Genomic DNA, 22,170 nt, shown 5'->3' on the forward strand with positions numbered 1-22,170 from the left:
CACGGCCTTCCTTCGAACCCCCGACAAATTAACCTGACCTGGGGCAGACACAGGGGGGAAAATCAGACCAAAATCTGTTGTGTATATATAGGTATCTGTCCTGATGATCCTAGGTATAAAATATACAGTCTCTCACAAAAGTAAGTACACCCTCTAATTTTTGCAAATATTTTATTCTATCTTTTCATGTGACAACACTGAAGAAATTACACTTTGCTACAATGTAAAGTAGTGAGTGTACAGCTTGTATAAGTGTAAATTTGCTGTCCCCCTCAAAATCACTCAACACACAGCCATTAATATCTAAACCGCTGGCAACAAAAGGGAGTACACCCCTAAGTGACAATGTCCAAATTGGGCCCAATTAGCCATTTTCCCTCCCTAGTGTCATGTGACTCGTTAGTGTTACAAGGTCTCAGGTGTGGTAAATTTGGTGTTATCGCTCTCACTCTCTCATACTGGAAGTTCAACATGGCAAAGAACTCTCTCAGGATCTGAAAAAAACAATTGTTGCTCTACATAAGGATGGCCTAGGCTATAAGAAGATTGCCAAGACCCTGAAACTGAGATGCAGCCCAGTGGCCAAGATCAAACAGCGGTTTAGCAGGACAGGTTCCACTAAGAACAGGCCTCGCCATGATCAGCCAAAGAAGTTTATTGCATATGCTCAGCATCATATCCAGAGGTTGTCTTTGGGAAATAGACATATGAGTGCTGTTAGCATTGCTGCAGAGGTTGAAGGGGTGGGGGGTCTGCCTGTCAGTGCTCAGACCATACGCTGCACACTGCATCAAATTGGTCTGTATGGCTGTTGTCCCAGAAGGAAGCCTCTTCTAAAGATGATGCACAAGAAAGTCTACAAACAGTTTACTGAAGACAAGCAGACTAAGGACATGAATTACTGGAACCATGTGCTGTGGTCTGATGAACTTATTTGGTTCAGATGGTGTCAAGTGTGTGTGGCGGCAACCAGGTGAGGAGTACAAAGACAAGTGTGTCTTTCCTACAGTAAAGCATGGTGGTGGGAGTGTCATGGTCTGGGGCTGCATGAGTGCTGCCAGCACTGGGAAGCTACAGTTCATTGAGGGAACCATGAATGCCAACATGTACTGTGACATACTGAAGCAGAGCATGATCCCCTCCCTTCAGAGACTGGGCCACAGGACAGTATTCCAACATTATAATGACCCCAAGCACACCTCCAAGACAACCACTGCCTTGCTAGAGAAGCTGAGGGTAAAGGTGATGGACTGGCCAAGCATGTCTCCAGACTTAAACCCTATTGAGCATCTGTGGGGCATCCTCAAGGAAGGTGGAGGAGCGCAAGGTCTCTAACATCCACCAGTTCTGTGATGTCATCATGGAGGAGAGGAAGAGGACTCCAGTGGTAACCTGTGAAGCTCTGGTGAACTCCATGCCCAAGAGGGTTAAGGCAGTGCTGGAAAATAATGGTGGCCACACAAAATATTTACACTTTGGGCCCAATTCGTACACTTTAATTTAGGGGCGTACTCACTTTTGTTGCCAGCGGTTTAGACATTAATGGCTGTGTGTTGAGTTATTTTGAGGGGACAGTAAATTTACACTGTTATACAAGCTGTACACTCACTACTTTACATTGCAGCAAAGTGTCATTTCTTCAGTGTTGTCACATGAAAAGATAGGATAAAATATTTACAAAAATGTGAGGGGTGTACTTACTTTTGTGAGATACTGTATATGTGTAGTAGTGTGATCTTAGACTTACAAATTCTTATACAAGAAGAAGGCGGGATAGAAACTACACTTTATAGAAAACCGACAGCTGGCAACACGGTTTTACATGCCAATAGCTTTCATCCAAGCCCCCGGTACATAGTATACCCTACTCCCAGTATCTTAGATTGCATCAAATCTGTTCAAGCGACGAAGATTTTAAACGGGAGGTGGACTCCCTTCGAAAGAGATTACTTATTAGAGACTATTCACGGACTACACTGCGAAAAAGCTTATAATAGGGCTTATAAGCACAAAAGAGGGGAAGTTATGTTCCGAGGCCTGAAACAACCAAAAACAGAAATAGTCCGTTTAATAATATCTTATACTAGACAACATACACAAATTAGAAAATACTTCAACATCATTGGTACAGACATCCATGCTCTCATCTGCCAGGTTTCCACCCACCGTCCAATATACTCCATGGCTATTGGATCAGTGTGAAACATCGAGACAGCATGAGCTATGTCCCTGTTAGGCAGAGAAACCAAAAACTATATCCCCTCATTCTAGCACCTACCTAGGAGGACACTACATCTGTATGGCAGGGTCTGTTTGATTATTCACCTGCTGGGATGGTGCTCTGATGTGAGAAGCTGCAGTGTCAGTATTCCTTTAGCAGTAATGAACCCCTTACAGGTTTTTCTCACCCAGCAATCAAACAACTGTTACACTGTCTTTTTTGACAGCTTAGGAGACTTTAGCAGTCATAGTTTGAATTGCAATTTTTTTTTTCTAAATTACTACATAGCTAGAGTAGCATTTATATAGGTAATATATTTCTTTTTCCCAAACAATATGGAGTTCTCCTTTGCACCGTGTCTGTTTATCATGGATTTATTTCTTACAGACATGTCCTTGTGCCGCTGCAGCCTAATCCCTCTATGCTGTGGCTGCTCTATGCAGGTTATAGCTGGAGGGGGGCAGCGTCTTCCTTACTGACACTGTTCCTGGATTGTCAGCCCTTCTGCAGGCCTCATAAAGCTGGTGTATGGGAAGCTGACTAATGGACACTTTCTATTAAACCTCTCCAGATCTGCATGTATTAGGCACACCGTAGACTGGGCCTTTGGTGCTTGACAGGCAAAACCCAGTATAAATTTCCTGCTTTGTTCAGACATCCAGGGAGGAAGATGACCCCTACCAACAGGTTGCCACAGGTAGTCAAGACACTGTAAAGGAGTCTGATTCTGGGGCCATTATTACCGGGTTTCTCTAAACGAATGACCTGTAGGAGCTTTTATAGCGTTGTCTTTGCACCATGTTGGGTAGTGAATTTAGTTACCATTTCATGGGGACACACAGTTTTAAGGGTTGACATAATTGTGTGTGTGTGTGTGTGAGGGGGGGGGGGCTTTGTTTTTACAAGTTTAAAATACAGATTTTATCGTGTGTGAAAATGTTATTTTGTTTAAAGCCCATCTCTGGGTAAACAAAAACTGACCAAAACCCAAATGAGCATTTAACCTTTGTATAATGGGGGCAGCCCCACTTCAAGGGTTACATGGTCATTTTGGTGTAGGGAACCAGTAAAAGCACTTTTACTTCTCTGATCCTCTGATCCCTCAATACCGGCACTCTCCTCTACTCCCCTACACTCTGGCAGTGGACTGTCCCTCCTCCTGTCCAGTCACGGGCTTTGTGCTCTGCATTGGTCTTGATGGTCTCAGAGAACCTGTGACCACTCTTTATAAAAAGATCCCCCTAAGTAACCCGATCTACATGTTCCAATTCCCACCAGGGGCAACCCGCCTATAACCCCTTATATCCCCATCCTAATATTGTCCAACCAATGCAATCCAGATAATTTCTTCCTTATCCATCTACAGAAAAACCCGCATAGATCACATGACCACACAAATGAGGATGGAGGAGGATCAGAGTCACATGACTGAGAGGTTATTAAGCCTCACCCTGGAGATCATCTACCTGCTGATCGGAGAGGTGAGGAGAATTCTGGGAGGTCACATGACATCACTCTTATCTCTATTAATAAAACACAGACCTGACCAGAGAGGTGAGGAGGATTCTGGGAGGTCACATGACATCACTCTTATCTAGTCTGGTCAATAGACCATGTTCTTATTCTAGACATGTAGATGATGTCAGATGATTGATATCTCTTTATCTTTCTCCTGATCTGTAGGATTATGTTGTAGTGAAGGAGTATACTGGAGAGCCAATCTCAGGAGGATGGAGCAGGACCCAGAGCCCCACCATGGTGCCTCCCCCTCGTTCTCCGATACCTGAGAGGAACAGAGAGCAGAAGATCCTGGAACTGACCACCATGATGGTCCATCTGCTGACAGGAGAGGTGAGCGGTGCTGGGAATTCTGGGACATTACCCAGTAACAGACAAGGGATGTGTCTGGATGGTGACTGTATCATTGTGTGTGTCTGTCAGGTTCCTATAAGGTGTCAGGATGTCACTGTCTATTTCTCCATGGAGGAGTGGGAGTATTTAGAAGGACACAAGGATCTCTACAAGGACGTCATGATGGAGAATCAGCCGCCCCTCACATCACCGGGTAAGAGGAGACTTTATTGTAAAGGAGAGAGCAGCACGGAGGCTCCACCTAGATCCCCCATCATCTGATAAACACATAGAAACAATGTATTCAGTCAGTGTGTGTGTTTCCTACAGATGGATCCAGTAATGGGAATCCACCAGAGAGATGTTCCCGTCCTCTGTATTCCCGGGATTCCACACAGGAAGGTCACACCATCCCTCCCCATCATTAGGTAGATGAGGAACAATCACTGATAGTATCATTCGGATCTGTACATTATGTGCATTGTTACCATTGATGTCATTTTTATTATATATTCAGAGTGGAAACCTGAGAGATTCTAAAGTTGAGGTTAAAGAAGAGATAAAAGAGAAGGATGATGAGGATGGGGTGATGGAGGAGTCCGAGTTTCTAAAGGAACACAAAGATCTGTACCAGGACACCATGGTGGAGTCATCCAGCTACAGAAACCCACCAGAGAGATGTCCCCATCCTCTATATTCCCGGGATTCCACACAGGAAGGTCACACCATCCCTCAATGTTACAAGGTTGGTGGATTGGAGCATCTAGAGCATGGACTTCTGGAGAGGATGTGTTTTTTATTTTTATATTATATCACAATATTAAAGCTTATATCTTCAAGATGATGTTCTCTAATTTTCTTTTAGACTGGAGATCCAATTGATATAGAATTTGAGGTTAAAGCAGAAGAAGAAGAGATGTATGTGAGGGATGATCAGCAGTCTATGGAGGAGGATGGAATAACGGGGACATTTATAGAGGAGGACACTCCTACAGAGATCAGCACAGGTGGGTCATTAACACTAAATACATTCCTCCACCCATACTGCTCACTGATTGGTCCAGAGTAGGCGGGGACTGGGTGATATCAGCCTGTAATACCCTGGTCACTTTCCTGAGCTGTGTTCCCCCGTCCTGTATTCCTGTATTTCTCTCGGATAATCTTCCTTCTCTGTGCTGCAGATACAATTTATGTCTCTAGACTGGATTTATGGAGATTCTGGGGTTCAGCTGGCAGTAAAATGTTGACTTCTCTTCCGTTCACTGACGGACACAGCTCCATGTCTTCTAAACCATTGGGTTTTATGCTCTCTTTCTAGGAGTAGGACTAGGTGGAAACCTTTTTGGTTACGCTGGGGGCAGTCCCAGAGCGTATACCATCACTTCCTGCTGTAGGACTCCAGTTTTTTCTGCCTAGTCAGGAGTAAGGACCTGGCTCTCTGCTGGGATCTGCGGTCCTGGCATTTTTTCCTATTTAAATAGATTTTTTTACTTTTTATTTTTGTTCCTATAAAACTACAATCAACAGCTGGACTGGGCAACGCACTGGATATCCTAGATCTTTATAGTTTTCCCAATCTGGACTGCAAGCGCGACCCAACTATTAGCTCCGCGCTAGGTTGGCCACGACATCGCCCCACTGGACGGGGGCTGACCGGCGAGTGAAACACTTTGCGAGGTCATATAGCCCTGGTCGTGACAACAGTCCCGATCAGAATTGCAGTGTATCTCAGGCCGCAGCACCCTCATTCCAAGATAATGTGGGGCACTGCTTGGAGTAGCGCCCGCCTGGTGACGGTGGAATTGTTTGGTTCGTCGTGGGCCCTCCCCAGGGATGGTAGGCCCCACCTGTGTCCTCCCCCCCCATACTTTCCCCCTTCTCCTTAGTGGGGTTCCCCTGTGTAAGTGTCCTCATCTACCCTCTATCCCCTCCCGTGACAACTCGGGGTGGCATGGGTGTTTTTTTTTTTTACTAAGGGTGCCTAAAAGGGGCTGGGCCGGAGAAGTAGTGGGTTTCGCCACCACCGGGTGTCCTTACCTGGAGTGCTGCGGAGGGGGTCCCTGGGGGGTTCCCTCCTGAGGTCTCTGTGCTTCCCTGGGGTCCAGGGTCCCGTGCAGCACTGCAGGGTGCCTTCATTTTGCCGTGGATTCTGTATTCCCGGCTTCGGCAGCTATGTTTTTGTAGTCCATCGGCCATGTTTTTGGTTTCCTCCTTGGTTTCAATGGTGGCCACTTTCCTGTAGTTTGATGCAGTGCTGAGGCTGCGGGGGCTTCTAGTGTCAGGTCAGCGTTTCCTCTTCCTAGCAGTGTGGCAGACCGTTTTGGCGCTCTCCAGTTCAGGTGATGAGTCTCTGGGGGTATTCCATTCTTCCTCTGCTCTATATGGCACTGCGGGTGCGCTGATTCTTGTGGTGCCACAGCTTTGCACAGGGGGGAGGGGCCTCCCGTTTTTTTTTTTTTTTGTTGAGCAGCGCGGTTCCGTTTAACCCTTCTATGGTCATGGAACCAATGGAGCGCGTTTCACCACCCGATCCATTCCTGGAAGCTCCGGGACCCTCTGGGTCCCAGTCTGCCCTGGTGGCTATGATGGCAGCCCTGCAGTCGCTAGTAGTTAAAGTAGATATGGCCCTGCAAAGGAGGCCTGGCAAAAAGCGCCCCCCCCCCCCCGCCTTCACCTATATCCTCTACTTCCTCAGACTCTGAGGTAGATTTGGCCGCTGCGGGCTAGAGTCAGCCCACTGGGTCTGCGTCCACGCAGGCTGAGTGCTCTAATAGTGAGGATGAGTCCTCCTCTTCCGCAGCCGCGCATAAAAAAGCTCAAGATCCACCCGTAACTTTGTGGGAGGCTCCAAGAGACCCTGGAATGGTAAGTCCAAATCGGGCACTTTTGGTTCCAGGAGTCCAGGTTGCCGATCGACATCTTGGAAATTGGGGCAAGCAGACTTTGTCTCAATGGACGGATCGTCTGCAGGGACACCCTGTGCAGATACAATCGGACAATCTACGGCTGTGGCATATATCAATCATCATGTACTCCTGACCCCTGCACTATATACTTTATGTTGTACATTACGTACTCCTGACCTCTGCACTAGATGACTCCTGACCCTTGCTCTACATACTCTATGTTGTACATTACATACTCCTGAACCCTGCACTATACAATCTATGTTGTATATTACATACTCCTGTTCATTATACTCTATGTTGTACGTTACATACCCCTGACCCCTGCAATATATACTCTGGTCCGACCGCATCTGGAGTATTCTGTCCAGTTCTGGTCGCCAGTCCTCAGGAGGGATGTGTTGGAGCTGGAGAGAGTCCAGAGAAGGGCAACTAAACTAATTAGGGGATTGGAGGACCTTGACTATGAAGAGCGTCTACAATCGCTCGATTTATTCTCCCTGGAGAAGAGACGTCTGAGGGGGGACATGATAGCAATTTATAAATATCTTAATGGGGATCCCAGCTTAGAAAAAAAGCTGTTCATTCGAAGGGATTGCATGAGGACTCGAGGGCATACAATGCGATTAGAGGTGGTTTCTGCGGGTAGTATGGTGGCTTTCAAAAGACTCTTAGACTTACATCTCAAGGATCAGAACATTCAGGGGTATGTGAGATGATTACAGCCACACACACCTACACAGGTTGAACTGGATGGACTATTGTCTTTATTCAACCTCACCTACTATGTAACTATATACTGTGTTGTACATTATATACTTCCGACCCCTGCACTATATACTCTGTTGTACATTATGAACTCCTCACCCCTGCACTATATACTCTATGTTGTACATTACATACTCTTGACCTCTGCACTATGTACTCTATGCTGTACATTACATAGTCCTGACCTCTGCACTATATACTCTATGCTGTACATTACATACATTTGACCCCTGCACTATATACTCTATGTTGTACATTACATACTCCTGGCCCCTGCACTATATACTCTATGTTGTACATTACATACTGCTGACCCCTGCACTATATACTCTATGTTGTACATTACGTGCTCCTGACCCCTGCACTGTATACTCTATGTTGTATATTACATACTCCTGTTCAGTATACTCTATGTTGTACGTTACATACTCCTGACCCCTGTAATATATACTGCACTATATACTCTATGCTGTACATTACATACATTTGACCCCTGCACTATATACTCTATGTTGTACATTACATACTCCCGTCCCTGTACTATATACTCTATGTTGTACATTATGAACTCCTCACCCCCTGCACTATATACTCTGTTGTACATTTCATACTCCTGACCTCTGCACTATATACTCTATGCTGTAAATTACATATTCCTGACGCCTGCACTATATACTTGTAATGTTCCGGTACCTTTGGTACCCTAAATTACACTTTCCACAAGTGTATGCGCCCTACCATTTACTTTTGGAAAGGTGCGCATACACCTTTAAGACTGGAGCTGTCATCACTCAGCGCCGGACTAGATGGCTATTTAAGGCGTCGGCTCTCACTCACATGTGTTCGTTCAAACACCCTTATCTGGATGCTAACCTTGCTTGAAGCTTCCATGCTTGCAAGCTTACTTCGCTGACGGAACCTCGCTGCGCTGATCCCTGTATCCCGCTACTGGATCATCCGCCTCTCCTGAACCACCCTTCGGCTGTATCGCTAATAGTGCTAAGTACCCCGCAGGGGAATACTCTATAAACTTATACTAAGCTTACACTATCTAGCTCTGCATAGTAGAGACTGTTTATCACATCTGCATAAACTAGATTGCTAGCTCTTGAGACTACTGCTACTTTTCTGCACTGGGTTGATCTCTTTTGTATGTCCACCTGCTATTCTATCATCTGCTATCATACAACATTGCTAAACCTTCCTGCATCCATCTGCTACTGTCTCACCTTCAAGTGTCTATCACCTACCACCTCCACTCAACCTATCCCTCAAACCTTCATCATTGTGTTACCACATATATAAAGTCACTCTAGCTTGCTAATTGTGTGTATTTACTGGCTGAAATAAGACCTTCCACACATGATGAGTCATTGAGGTTGGGAATGGTATCTCAGCATATCTCTTACATGACTACTGACGTGGAACTATTTCTGCAGCTGAAAATCCACACCATATAAGAAACGCAGGAGCGTTACAATACTCTGTTGTACATTACATACTCCTGACTTCTGCTCTCTCCCCTCTACCCACTGCTATATATACACATAATATGGATTCTCTTTTGTTACTCCCATTTCCTACCAGCTGGACATTTTATATCTGATGATTTGATTGGAGGACAGACTTTTACATGGTGATAATAATGTGATAACATCCTCCAACTTTGGAACCTTAAAACAGAAAGTGATAATGAGGGAGGAGTCAGTAACTCAATGATGGTGGTCTTCAGGATCAGTCCAGTCGTCATCTTGGTTGTTCTCCCCCCATCATCACTCTCTGACCTCTGGTGGGGCTCAGCTCCGCTGTTATTCATGACTAAATCATGGACTAAATAAGGAAGTGCGGGACTTCTTGTGTTGGGAAGATGGCAATGAGTGATAGAGGGGGAGGGGGACACTCGTCCTATAATCCCCTCATCACTGTCACTCCTATAAAAGACAGTTCTCGTTGTTTCCTCACTCTCTGACTAAGGTCCATGAATAAAGAAATGAACTGGTAGGAGATCAGAGGACACATTTACTAGTTACCTTGAGGGGGGAATTGTAAGATTCTCAGAGACAAAGCTGCCTGATGTGGGCGGAGTCCTAGTTTAGGGGAACCAATCTGCTGATGTCTAGTAATAATCTTTTTTATTTCTATTTTAGTACATGGACGGGAGATGAGGAAAACCTCAGAGGATTGTCTCACTTTGTCTCCAGACTGTAAAGTAGAAGATGAGGACATCATACAGTATAGTCCAGGAGAAAACCCAGCTACCTCAAATGTCCATCCGGCACCACACAGTGTAGATGGACCAACGTATTCCTCTTATCCTGAGGAACCTCAGACTGTGAGGGACGGTGCCGGACCATCGTATTCCTCTTATCCTGAGGAACCTCAGACTGTGAGGGACAGTGCTGTCCTTACAACGGATAAGAGGTTCTCCTGTACTGGGTGCGGGAAGTGTTTCCATTTAAAATCCAATCTTAATGTGCATAAAAGGTCTCACACTGGTGAGAAGCCGTATTCCTGTCCTGAGTGTGAGAAATGTTTTTCACAGAAGTCATGTCTTTCCACACATCAGAGATTGCACACTGGTGAGAAGCCGTATTCTTGTCCTGAGTGTGGGAAATGTTTTTCAGAGAAGTCCAATCTTTCCACACATCAGAGATCGCACACGGTTGAGAAGCCGTATTCCTGTCCTGAGTGTGGGAAATGTTTTTCACAGAAGTCCACTCTTTACAGACATCAGAGATCACACACTGGTGAGAAGTCGTATTCCTGTCCTGAGTGCGGGAAATGTTTTTCACAGAAGGCCCATCTTTCAATGCATCAGAGAGTGCACACTGGTGAGAAGCCGTATTCCTGTCCTGAGTGCGGGAAATGTTTTTCACATAAGTCATATCTTTCCACACATCAGAGATCGCACACTGATGAGAAGCCGTATTCCTGTTCTGAGTGCGGAAAATATTTTGCACGGAAGTACCATCTTTACAGACATCAGAGATCGCACACTGGTGAGAAGCCGTATTCCTGTCCTGAGTGCGGGAAATGTTTTGCACGCAAGTCCGCTCTTTACAGACATCAGAGATCTCACACGGGTGAGAAGCTGTATTCCTGGTCTGAGTGAGGGAAATGTTCCTCACTGATGTCCTGTCTTCCTGTACATCAGGGGTCCCACACAACCCTGGAGGTGTATAAGTGCCTTGAGTGCGGGAAATGTCTTCTATATGAATGTTGGTGGACATGTGGGGAAGACGCACACCCTGATATACACCTCAGATATACTCCATTGCTGATCTTCATCATGTAAGAAACACTTCATAAGGAGATCAGAGATCACCAAAGACATGGATGAAGTGTTGTCCCGTGTTGGCCATTGATAGCAGGAGAAAAATAAAAATGGAGTCCTTTCCTTTCATTGGCTGAGTACATTTTGTGCGGGAAGATTTCACAAACACTTACAGATCTGGTTGTTATAAATGTGTTGATGAAATGTGACCCGCATTCCCCCAGTCATGGTGAATTGGGATTTCCTATAATGGTCAGTTCCATCTAGTGGCCATAATGTGCTTTCCTGACAGATGTCCATGGCAGCATACGTTTGGGTAGCCCCACCCTCGTTCCTCCCCTATAAGATCCCCACCCCCCATAAATGTTCAGGATAAGCCAATGGCTGCGTTCCTTTTTTGTCCTCCTCACTTATAGGACCATTTTTGTATGAAGTTTTCCTACCTATTGGAAGTATTGGTGGGCGGGTCTGGTACTGGGCAGCTGTGCGGATGTCAGGAGCTTCCTTTGGTATCCAGAATTCTTCAAGGAAGTCCCGAGTGGTCATTGAGTCCCCAGCTATCAGCGGGGTGGTGTTATGGCATACATATGTAGAGGATCCATGCCTGGAGAGTGGGCCCTGCCATCGGCGGCAATTTGCGTTGGCTGGGAGCCCAGCTGTTAGCGGGTGGCCATTAAGTGTTAGACACGTGAAATTCGTTTCGGTGCGAATACAAATTCTGACAAATTTTTGGTTATTGCTAGATCCGGATGTATCCAAATCTCCAAATGAAATTGTAATGAATTTAGTTAAAATCTGTTAAAATTTGTTTTGTTTATTCATTTTCTAACGAATTCCAACTTTTCAGAACGATTCAAATTCAGATCAGTCAAAAAAAATGATCGACCGATGCAAATCTGTGTGAAGAAATAGCTGGTTGTTAAGCAGCAGGCCGGGAAGCCGGCCGCCCGCATCCTTACCAACCATGACTCATCAGCTGTCAGCGGGCTTCCCCACTGACAGATGAATGGAAAGAAAAGAATGCCGGCAATAGAAAAAAAACGGCGTTGTCCCCCTCCCCCCCAGTCCATACCAGGCACTTCAGGGGCCAAAATGTAAATAAAAAAAAACAGCATGGGTTCTCCCCTAAAATCCATACCAAACCCATGCCAAGCCCGGCAGGTCAGGAAAGTAGGAGGGACAAGTGAGGGCCCCCCCTCCTTAACCATACCAGGCCACATGCCATCAATATAGGTGGGTGCTTTACCAAGGGGCCCCCAGATCCTGCCCCCCCCCACATGTAAATGAGCATCGGGGACATATTTCCCATACCTATTCACCAAAAATTAATAAAAACACACAATTTTTGAAAAGTCCTTTATTAAAAAATAACTTCTGCAGGCTCCTCCTCCATTTGACATTTCTTACATAGGTAAGGGGTGGTAAGTATATCCAAGAGATATACCTAACCTACAGGTAGGCTGAAACCTACATTATTAGAGATAAGAGTACACTAACTATGAGTCATAAACAAGATGGTCTTTGATCATATACCTAGGTGACCCCTATAGAGAGAGACACCCACATATTATGGGAGTATAAACTTCATCCGGTGTATACCAACCTGCTATCCTCATAAGGTGATTATCCTTCCTCCTTTCTGTATGAATAGATATAGAATAGAGAATGTAATTACTCCTCACACTACTACACATATATATTTTATCATGTACCTAGGATCATCAGGACCGATATATATATATATCATCTTTTTTCCCCCTGTGTCCACCCCAGGTCGGGTTAATTTGTTGGGGGTTTGAAGAAAGGCCTGGTGCTTTTAAGTCATGTTCGTATTTATTATGATGTACATAAATACAGATTATGTTCTATGTTTATGAAACACTAATATCGAGTCTATTTATAAGAGAAAACTGTCTGTGCATCTTCATAGTCCCGAAGAAGCCTTGTGCGAAACGCGTAGACCAGTGAAGAGAGGAAATATCTATACCTAAACAAACCTTTTTGATATATACCAACTTATCCTTATATATGTATAATGTACATGAGTGAAATTAGTAGGAGACATTGATCTCCTGTGTACGAGCTGAGCTCAGTTTGTGGCCAGTTTCGTCATTTTATTGAGATCTGGTTTTAGATAAATCAATAAAGTTATTTTAGGATAAATCCATGTAGTTGTTATCTGTCTCATGCTGTGCCCTTAAAGTCCACACATACAGTGGGTACGGAAAGTATTCAGACCCCCTTAAATTTTTCACTCTTTGTTATATTGCAGCCATTTGCTAAAATCATTTAAGTTCATTCTTCTTCCTCATGAATGTACACATAGCACCCCATACTGACAGAAAAACACAGAATTGTTGACATTGTTGCAGATTTATTAAAAAAGAAAAACTGAAATATCACATGGTCCTAAGTATTCAGACCCTTTGCTCAGTAATTATTAGAAGCCCCCTTTTGATCTAATACAGCCAGGAGTCTTTTTGGGAAAGATGCAACAAGTCTTTCACACCTGGATTTGGGGATCCTCTGCCATTCCTCCTTGCAGATCCTCTCCAGTTCTGTCAGGTTGGATGGTAAACGTTGGTGGACAGCCATTTTTAGGTCTCTCCAGAGATGCTCAATTGGGTTTAAGTCAGGCCTCTGGCTGGGCCATTCAAGAACAGTCACGGAGTTGTTGTGAAGCCACTCCTTCGTTATTTTAGCTGTGTGCTTAGGGTCATTGTCTTGTTGGAAGGTAAACCTTCAGCCCAGTCTGAGGTCCAGAGCACTCTGGAGAAGGTTTTTGTCCAGGATATCCCTGTACTTGGCCGCATTCATCTTTCCCTCGATTGCAACCAGTCGTCCTGTCCCTGCAGCTGAAAAACACCCCCACAGCATGATGCTGCCACCACCATGCTTCACTGTTGGGACTGTATTGGACAGGTGATGAGCAGTGCCTGGTTTTCTCCACACATACCGCTTAGAATTAAGGCCAAAAAGTTCTATTTTGGTCTCATCAGACCAGAGAATCTTATTTCTCACCATCTTGGAGTCCTTCAGGTGTTTTTTAGCAAACTCCATGTGGGCTTTCATGTGTCTTACACTGAGGAGAGGCTTCCGTCTGGCCACTCTGCCATAAAGCCCCGACTGGTGGAGGGCTGCAGTGATGGTTGACTTTCTACAACTTTCTCCCATCTCCTGACTGCATCTCTGGAGCTCAGCCACAGTGATCTTTGGGTTCTTCTTTACCTCTCTCACCAAGGCTCTTCTCCCCCGATAGCTCAGTTTGGCCGGACGGCCAGCTCTAGGAAGGGTTCTGGTCGTCCCAAACGTCTTCCATTTGAGGATTATGGAGGCCACTGTGCTCTTAGGAACCTTAAGTGCAGCAGAAATCTTTTTGTAACCTTGGCCAGATCTGGGCCTTGCCACAATTCTGTCTCTGAGCTCTTCAGGCAGTTCCTTTGACCTCATGATTCTCATTTGCTCTGACATGCATTGTGATCTGGAAGGTCTTATATAGACAGGTGTGTGGCTTTCCTAATCAAGTCCAATCAGTATAATCAAACACAGCTGGACTCAAATGAAGGCGTAGAACCATCTCAATGATAATCAGAAGAAATGGAAAGCACCTGAGTTAAATATATGAGTGTCAAAGCAAAGGGTCTGAATACTTAGGACCATGTGATATTTCAGTTTTTCTTTTTTAATAAATCTGCAACAATGTCATTAATTCTGTGTTTTTCTGTCAGTATGGGGTGCTATGTGTACATTCATGAGGAAGAAGAATGAACTTAAATGATTTTAGCAAATGGCTGCAATATAACAAAGAGTGAAAAATTTAAGGGGGTCTGAATACTTTCCGTACCCACTGTATGACAGTGGTTCCTTGTGAACATCTGTAGTTTCATAAAGCACCTGTATGGGATGAAAAAGTCCCTTTGTAGCTGAAGGAACGCAGTGAACCTTGCCTCTTCAAGACACTAGCCAGTGTCTCCTTTAGCTTGCACCCAGTAACTGACTTCCAGCACCCAGAGGAGGATCCAAAAACACAAGTCCCAAGGATCCCCTGTGGGGGGTCTATACTCACAAGGCTCTTGGAGCACACACACCAGTCTTCCTCAGTAATACCAGACAGCATCCGCAGACATCCTCCCTCAGTCAGCCCTCGTAAGGACCAATGGGGTTGCAACTTCAATGTTTTAGGCTCTCAGGTCGCCCACCCGAGGCTGCCTAGCAGCCTCTGCAAGGGAGAGGCAGCATCCCCCTCCCCACTTAGACCTCTCTCCCTAGAGGTAGACTGGACTGGACTACGAGTCCATGTGCTCTTCAGATATAAATGCAGGTACCCAGCATGCCTTGGGGCACACCCCCTTCTAATTGGCCAGGGCTGTACAGACATCCATGCTCTCATCTGCCAAGCTTCCATCCACCTGTCCAATATACTCCATGGCTGTTGGATCAGTATGAATCATCAAGACAGCATGAGCTGTGTCCTTGTTAGGTAGAGAAACCAAAAACTATATCCACTCATTCTAGCATCTACCTAGGAGGACACTACATCTGTATGGAAGGGTCTGTTTGATTATTTACCTGCTGGGATGGTGCTCTGATGTGAGAAGCTGCAGTGTCAGTATTCCTTTAGCAGTAATTAACCCCTTACGGGTTTTTCTCAACTAGCAATCAAACAACTGTTACACCGTCTTTTAGGAGACTTTAGCAGCCGTAGTTTGAATTGCGATTTAAAAAATAAATAAATAAATTACTACATAGCTTATAGCAATTGTATATGTTATAATATCTTTTTTTTCTTAACAATATGCAGTTCTCCTTTGCACCGTGTCTGTTTATCATGGATTTATTTCTTACTGCGACAGGTCCTTGTGCCGCTGCAGCCTAATCCCTCTATGCTGTGGCTGCTCTATGCAGGTCATAGCTGGAGGGGGGCAGCGTCTTCCTTACTGATCCTGTTCCTGGATTGTCAGCCCTTCTGCAGGCCTCATAAAGCTGGTGTATGGGAAGCTGACTAATGGATACTTTCTATTAAGCCTTTCCAGATCTGCAAGTACAAGGAGTCTCAACTCTGACCATGTCAAGCTTTTCCCTTGCAGGATCACTCAACTGACAAGTTTAATCCTCTTCAAACAATTCCTATAAGGAAGATGAGGATGGTCTATAAGCAGGTTTTTGTACCTCCCTTCCTGCAGAGGTACCTGCAATGCAAGTATTTTTAGCACTTCCAAAGGAGTGCGTTGCCATTTTTCCCCTATGATGTTTAAGCTAGAAGCTCATGCTAGAAGAGTGGTGCACATTGAACAGAAGGACAGAGCAGCAGAATGTCTTAGTGGTCATCACCTTGCAGCACTGGGTTGCTCAGTTCAAACCCCAACCAGAACACTTAAACCTGTACTGCAGGATGTCAGATTAGGCACTTGAAGAGGTTTTCCAGCATAATGAGTCAACTATTTGGTTGACGTTGCCTACATGAGCTTAGCCATATACATGGAGTTGCCATTGGGGGATGCTGTGTCCTTCAGGGGTACACTCATTAATGATGATTAGGTGTGATCTTTGGGGGGTTTAGGGTCTTCTGATGGTAACTTTGTGTTGGACTTGTCCCTAAGGCGTATATCTGTCTGCAGTTGTAGCCTGTGAATCTGCCTTAACCCTTGCCTCTCTTCCAATGCAATGTAAGTTGGGGTGAAGAATATTGATTCTATCCTATAATACCCAGAAAAAAACAAGGGTCCTTCATGGCACTGCCGCACTGAGAACCTTGCGGCCAACGTAGGCATCAGCTGATGCCAGAACGTCTACTTTGTAGAACTTGGAAAAAGTGTGCACCGACGACCAAGTCGCAGCCTTGCACACCTGGGCCACCGAGGCCCGATGCCAATAGGCCCAGGACGCACTCACAGATCTGGTAGAGTGCGCCTTAACAGGGAAGGGTGGAACCCGTTCCTTCAAGGCGTAAGCCTGTTCAATGGTCTGTCTGATCCATTTGGCAATGGTTGCTGCAGACTCAGCCATGCCCTTCCGAGGTCCCTCAGGAAGGACAAAGAGGGAATCCATCTTCTGAAAGGATTCCGTAGACGACAGGTAAACCCTGATTGCCCTGACAACATCCAAGGAATACAGAGCAACCTCCTTAGGATGCTTAGGCTTCGTACAAAGCGAAGGCAGGACAATGTCCTCATTAAGGTGGAATTCAGAGACCACCTTAGGAAGAAAGGAGGAATGCGGACGCAAAACCACCTTATCCCGGTGAACTACCAAGTACGGAGAACGGCAAGACAACGCTGCCAGTTCCGACACTCTGCGAGCCGAAGTGATCGCCACCAAAAAGGCAACCTTCTTAGACAGCAGAGGCAACGATATATCCCGAATGTTTTCAAAGGGAACACGTTGTAACACGGACAGAACCAAGTTCAAGTCCCATGGAGGTAAGGGCTCCTTCCTGGGAGGAGCCAAATGTCGCACACCTTAAATGAAGGTGCGAACCAGAGAATGAGACACCACAGGGCGTTGGAAAAGAATAGCCAGTGCAGACACCTGGCCCTTTATCGTGGCCAGCGCCAGGCGCTGGTCCACTCCCGCCTGGAGAAAAGCCAACACCCTCGACACTGAGTATGAGCGAGGGGAGAACCCCTTGGACTCGCACCAGGCAAAGTAAGCCTTCCAGGTATGGTAATAGATCATTCCAGAGGAGGTCTTCCTAGCCTTGACAAGGGTAGGGATGACCTCAGGGGAGAGACCCCTGTCCCTCAGGACCTGGGTCTCAACAACCAGGCCGTTAAAGCCAGCGACTGTAAAGCAGGATGGAAGATCGGACCCTGAGACAGGAGATCTTCCCGCATGGGTAGCCGCCACGGAGGCGCCACTGCCAAGTGAACAACGTCGGCGTACCAGGACCGGCGTGGCCAGTCCGGCGCCACTAGAATCACCAGGTGCGGTTCCGAGGCCAGCCTGCGGAGGAACCTGGATAGCAACTGAATCGGAGGAAAGGCATACATCAGACGATACTGATGCCAAGGGGTCACCAACGCATCCAAGGCGAATGCCAGAGGATCGCTTGTTCTTGCCACAAACCTTTCCACTTTTCGGTTTAGCCGAGATGCGAACAGATCCACGTCCGGGGATCCCCACTTCACACACAGCATCTGGAAGACCTCCGGGTGCAGGGACCATTCCCCTTGGTCCAGGGTCTGGCCGCTCAGATAGTCGGCCTGCCAATTCTCCACACCCAGAATGTGAACTGCTGAAATCGCCGGGACATGAGTCTCGGCCCAAGACAGAATGTCGGTCACCTCCCGGGCCGCCCGAGCACTCCTGGTGCCCCCTTGGTGGTTGATGTAAGCCACCGCGGTAGCATTGTGCATCTGTACCCGGACAGGACGGTCCCGAAGTCGGTCCGACCACTGGAAGAGACAACGTTTGATCGCCCGCAATTCCAGCACATTTATCGGTAGAGAGGATTCCTCCTCCGACCAAGTGCCCTGGGCAGACAGGTTGCCCAGGACTCCACCCCAGCCCGACAGGCTGGCATCCGTGGTAATCACCGTCCATACCAACGGACGGAAGGACTTGCCTTCCGCCACCGACAGGGGACTGGAGCCACCACAGAAGAGCCAATCTGGTCTGACGACTCAAGGAAACACTCAGATCCAGGGACTGAGGCAGTCTGTCCCACCTGGCAAGATCTCCGTCTGGAGAGCCCGCGTGTGGCTGATACCATCAACCCCAGAGACCTCATACAGGTCCTGAGTGACGAGGACGGGTTGTCCCTGAGGGACCTGATCTCGTCCTGCAAGGTCCGGAGCTTGTCCTCCGGCAAGAACACCTTTGCCTGAGCAGAGTCCAGAATCATTCCCAAATAGGGAAGACGAACCGATGGAGACAACGCAGATTTCTGAACGTTGATGGTCCATCCGAACTCCCGGAGCGTCTGTACCGTGATGGACAGATCGCGCACCTGGTCCTGGCTGGCACGTGCTCTCAGAAGCAGATCGTCCAGGTAACCCAAGACCGCAATGCCCTGCGTCCTCAGCAGGCCCAGAACCGGCGCCAGCACTTTGGTAAAAACCCTGGGTGCCGAAGTGAGACCGAAAGGTAACGCCACAAACTGGTAGTGGTCCTCCGCGATAGCAAACCGAAGGTACCGCTGATGACCCTCGAAAATGGGGATGTGCAGGTACGCATACTTCAGATCTATCGAGGCCAGGAATTCTCCTGGGCTCAGGGAGGCCACCACCGAACGGAGAGACTCCATACGGAACTTCCGAACACGCACAAAGCGGTTCAGCGCTTTCAGGTCCAGAATAGGACGCACTTTGCCCTCCTTTCTGGGCACAGTGAACAGATTCAAATAAAACCCCCGAAACCTGTCCCAATGAGGCACCGGGACAATCACCCCCTGCGCAAGAAGGTCCTGCACCGCTTGGCGCAGGTCCTGCAGACGCCCCAGAGGCAAGTGAAGATTTGAGGGAAAAAATCTGTCCGCCGGCCTGGAAAGGAATTCGATCTTGTACCCTGATCGAATGATTCCCTGAACCCATCTGTCCAATACCCGGAGCAGCCAAGGTTGGAGGAAACCACGCAAACGTCTCCCCACCCCTGAAATGGGTGAGGGCGCCCCTTCAGGCAGAGGCGGACTGACCGGCCGAGCCGGCGTTGCCCGACTTCTGCTTACCCGCCCAGAGCTTCTTCTGGTTGCCCTGGGCCTTGAAGGGCTAGTCTTTGGATTGGTTCCGAAAGGCACAAAAACAACCCTGACTGGATCGTGACGCCGAACCCCGCTTGCCCCGAAAAGGACTTGTTCTTCAGGTTCTGGGGCAGCATAGTGCTCTTGCCCCCCGTGACGCCCTTCACCAGGGTATCCAATGCCTCGCCAAAAAGGTGAGAGCCAGCATAGGGAAAATCAGCAACTGTTTTCCGTGAGGACTGGTCAGCCGACCAGCTCTTCAGCCATATCAGTCGCCGGTTAAGCACCGCGACACTAGAGAAGCGAGCCACTAATGGGGCCTCATTCAAGGCCGCATCACACAAATACATGACTCCTTGGTGGATCTGATCCACCCTTGCCAGCCGGGCAGGCGGAACACCATCAGACACAAGGTTGCTCCTAAGCATCTTGGTCCAATCAGCCACCGCCTGAGCCACCAAAACGGACGCGAAAACGGGTTTGAGCAACGAACCCGCCACCGTGTAGGAATGGCGGGCTAGAGACTCCAACCATCGGTCCGTAGGGTCCCGGAACACCGGAGTATCCTCAGAAGGAACCAAGGTAGCCTTGTTTAACATTGCCACAGTGTGATCCACTTGTGGAGGCACACACCATCGCGATTCCGTAGCCGGCGCAAAAGGATAAAGCAATTTGAACCGACTAGGAACCAGGAATGGACGTTTCAACGTGCGCCACGTTTCATTAACAGTGTAATGAAATTCAGCTGGGCAAGGAAAAACCTGTGCCGACTTGCGGGTCCTGTGCGTCCCAAACGAGGACAACGCCCGGAGGACTGGGCTCATCCTCCAAATGTAAAGTTTCCTTAACAGAAACAATTAACTCCTCCATGGTCGCCCGTTCTTCAGGTGACCCCCGGGAGGAGGTATCAACCCCCTCCACCTCTGCCTCCCCCTCAGACCCCAGGGGGTCCAAGGATGAGCGGGACCCTGAAAAGGGCACGCCCGCAGCCGCAGCAGCCATATCACCATCTGAATCGGAGGAGAGAGACAATCTGGCCCTCTTTTTTGCAGCATGTTCAGCCATCAGCATTTCCATATTAGACACTAAAGTTGCCACCACAGCGGCCAAATCTGGTCTCAGCTAGGCCACAGGAGAACTGGGAGCCCCACCAGAGCTGGGGGGAATTTACTATCCTGAGAATCCATTGCTCAAGGACACAGAAAAAAACAGTGCAATACAATGTGTACTGCCCCTTTAAGATCGCTGTGGAATGCGCAGCCCACCGCTAAGCTACAGTGAAAAAGACACCCAAAAGGAGAAGAGAAAACTGAGCCAGAAGCGATAATACAGAGGAATATTGAGAGCGATAACCTGCAGAGCCCGCAGAGTGTTGCCACCGCTGTCCTACTGCAGAAGAAAAGGAAGTGCTGCTGAAGTAGGCTGAACTATGGACTGCCAGACTTAGGGAAAATGGTTGCTCCATAGGATTGCATTGGAGGCTACGCCAAAATGGCCGCCGAACATGCGGTCAGACCGATCGTCCACCTCCCACAAAATGGCGGCGGATGGCGCCAAAACAGCATGCAGTATTGCCCACAAAGAAGCTGAACATGCCTGCTCAATTTAAAGATGGCGGGCCGCGCGCATACATGCCGCTGCGGTCGCCACACAAAACGTTCGCATCCCCCTACAATGCACAAAAGTGACACAGGGAAGGAGACCCCCAGAAAACATACAGTAAACTGCACAAGCGATCCCCACAGGGACCGCATCAGGGAGTCACACAGGCACAGACATGGGGAACACATGGGGCCCCACACAGAAGTACTTACCTGTACCAGATGGCGTGGGATGCCATTATGAACGGAAAACCGCTGTCCCCATCTGACAGGGAGTGCCGTTTGCCAGGGACATGACACTGCAGCATCGCAGATGTGTCCTGTGAGGTAGCCACCTCACGGCTGCATCCCTGCGGCGAGCAGGGATGGGTCGTTCATAATGCCAGGGCGAACCATAGCTGAACGCTCGATGGCGGGCTGGGGGTCCATCTGACCCTTCTGCCCTGGAGAACCAGGGCAGTCAGTCCGAATCCCAGCACCGCATGAATCCAACTTCATCCGAAGAATCGACTAAAACTAAAGCTGACAAAATAAACAGCTAGTAAAGTAAGAGAAAACTGACATTTTCAAAAGAAAATCAAATAAAAAAGATTAGATAGGCTGAGACTGTGGCCCCAGCACAGGGAAGCCTACTACTCCTGACGCTAGGCAGATTAAAACTGAGTTGGGAGTAACCATGCAGGGGGGTATTGACCAGATGGGACAGCCCCCATGGGTGTGTATTTGCAAATGCCTTTGTTCTTTTGACTAAGTCTATATGCCTAGCTACTCCTGTGGAGCGGAAGTCAATACCCAACAGTGATGACTTAGAGGGGCGGCGACTGTCGGAGGACGTAAGAGAAATAAGATCTTATTACCTTGTTCCGTGAAAA

At 47.5% G+C, this 22,170-nt stretch overlaps 2 protein-coding genes across 2 annotated transcripts in view; both read left to right on the plus strand.

The window, feature by feature from the left end:
- Window positions 1-22,170, plus strand: part of LOC309550279 (uncharacterized protein) — a gene marked incomplete at both ends in the record, with an annotated part of 314,622 nt that overhangs the window by 115,374 nt on the left and 177,078 nt on the right. The window contains 1 exon segment of the mRNA XM_082250684.1: window positions 10,168-10,839. Within this exon segment, the coding sequence (XP_082106810.1) occupies window positions 10,168-10,839 (672 nt within the window).
- LOC309549953 (oocyte zinc finger protein XlCOF8.4-like) overlaps window positions 1-22,170 on the plus strand; it is a gene marked incomplete at its 5' end in the record, with an annotated part of 82,605 nt that overhangs the window by 18,811 nt on the left and 41,624 nt on the right. Inside the window, 4 exons of the mRNA XM_082250433.1 lie at window positions 3,588-3,702; window positions 3,905-4,072; window positions 4,163-4,286; window positions 4,403-4,500. Of these exons, the coding sequence (XP_082106559.1) occupies window positions 3,588-3,702; window positions 3,905-4,072; window positions 4,163-4,286; window positions 4,403-4,500 (505 nt within the window). The remainder of the gene's footprint in view (window positions 1-3,587; window positions 3,703-3,904; window positions 4,073-4,162; window positions 4,287-4,402; window positions 4,501-22,170) is intronic.

The sequence above is a fragment of the Pelophylax lessonae genome (genome assembly GCF_965119305.1).
Source record: "Pelophylax lessonae genome assembly, chromosome: 3".
Lineage (NCBI taxonomy): Eukaryota > Metazoa > Chordata > Amphibia > Anura > Ranidae > Pelophylax > Pelophylax lessonae.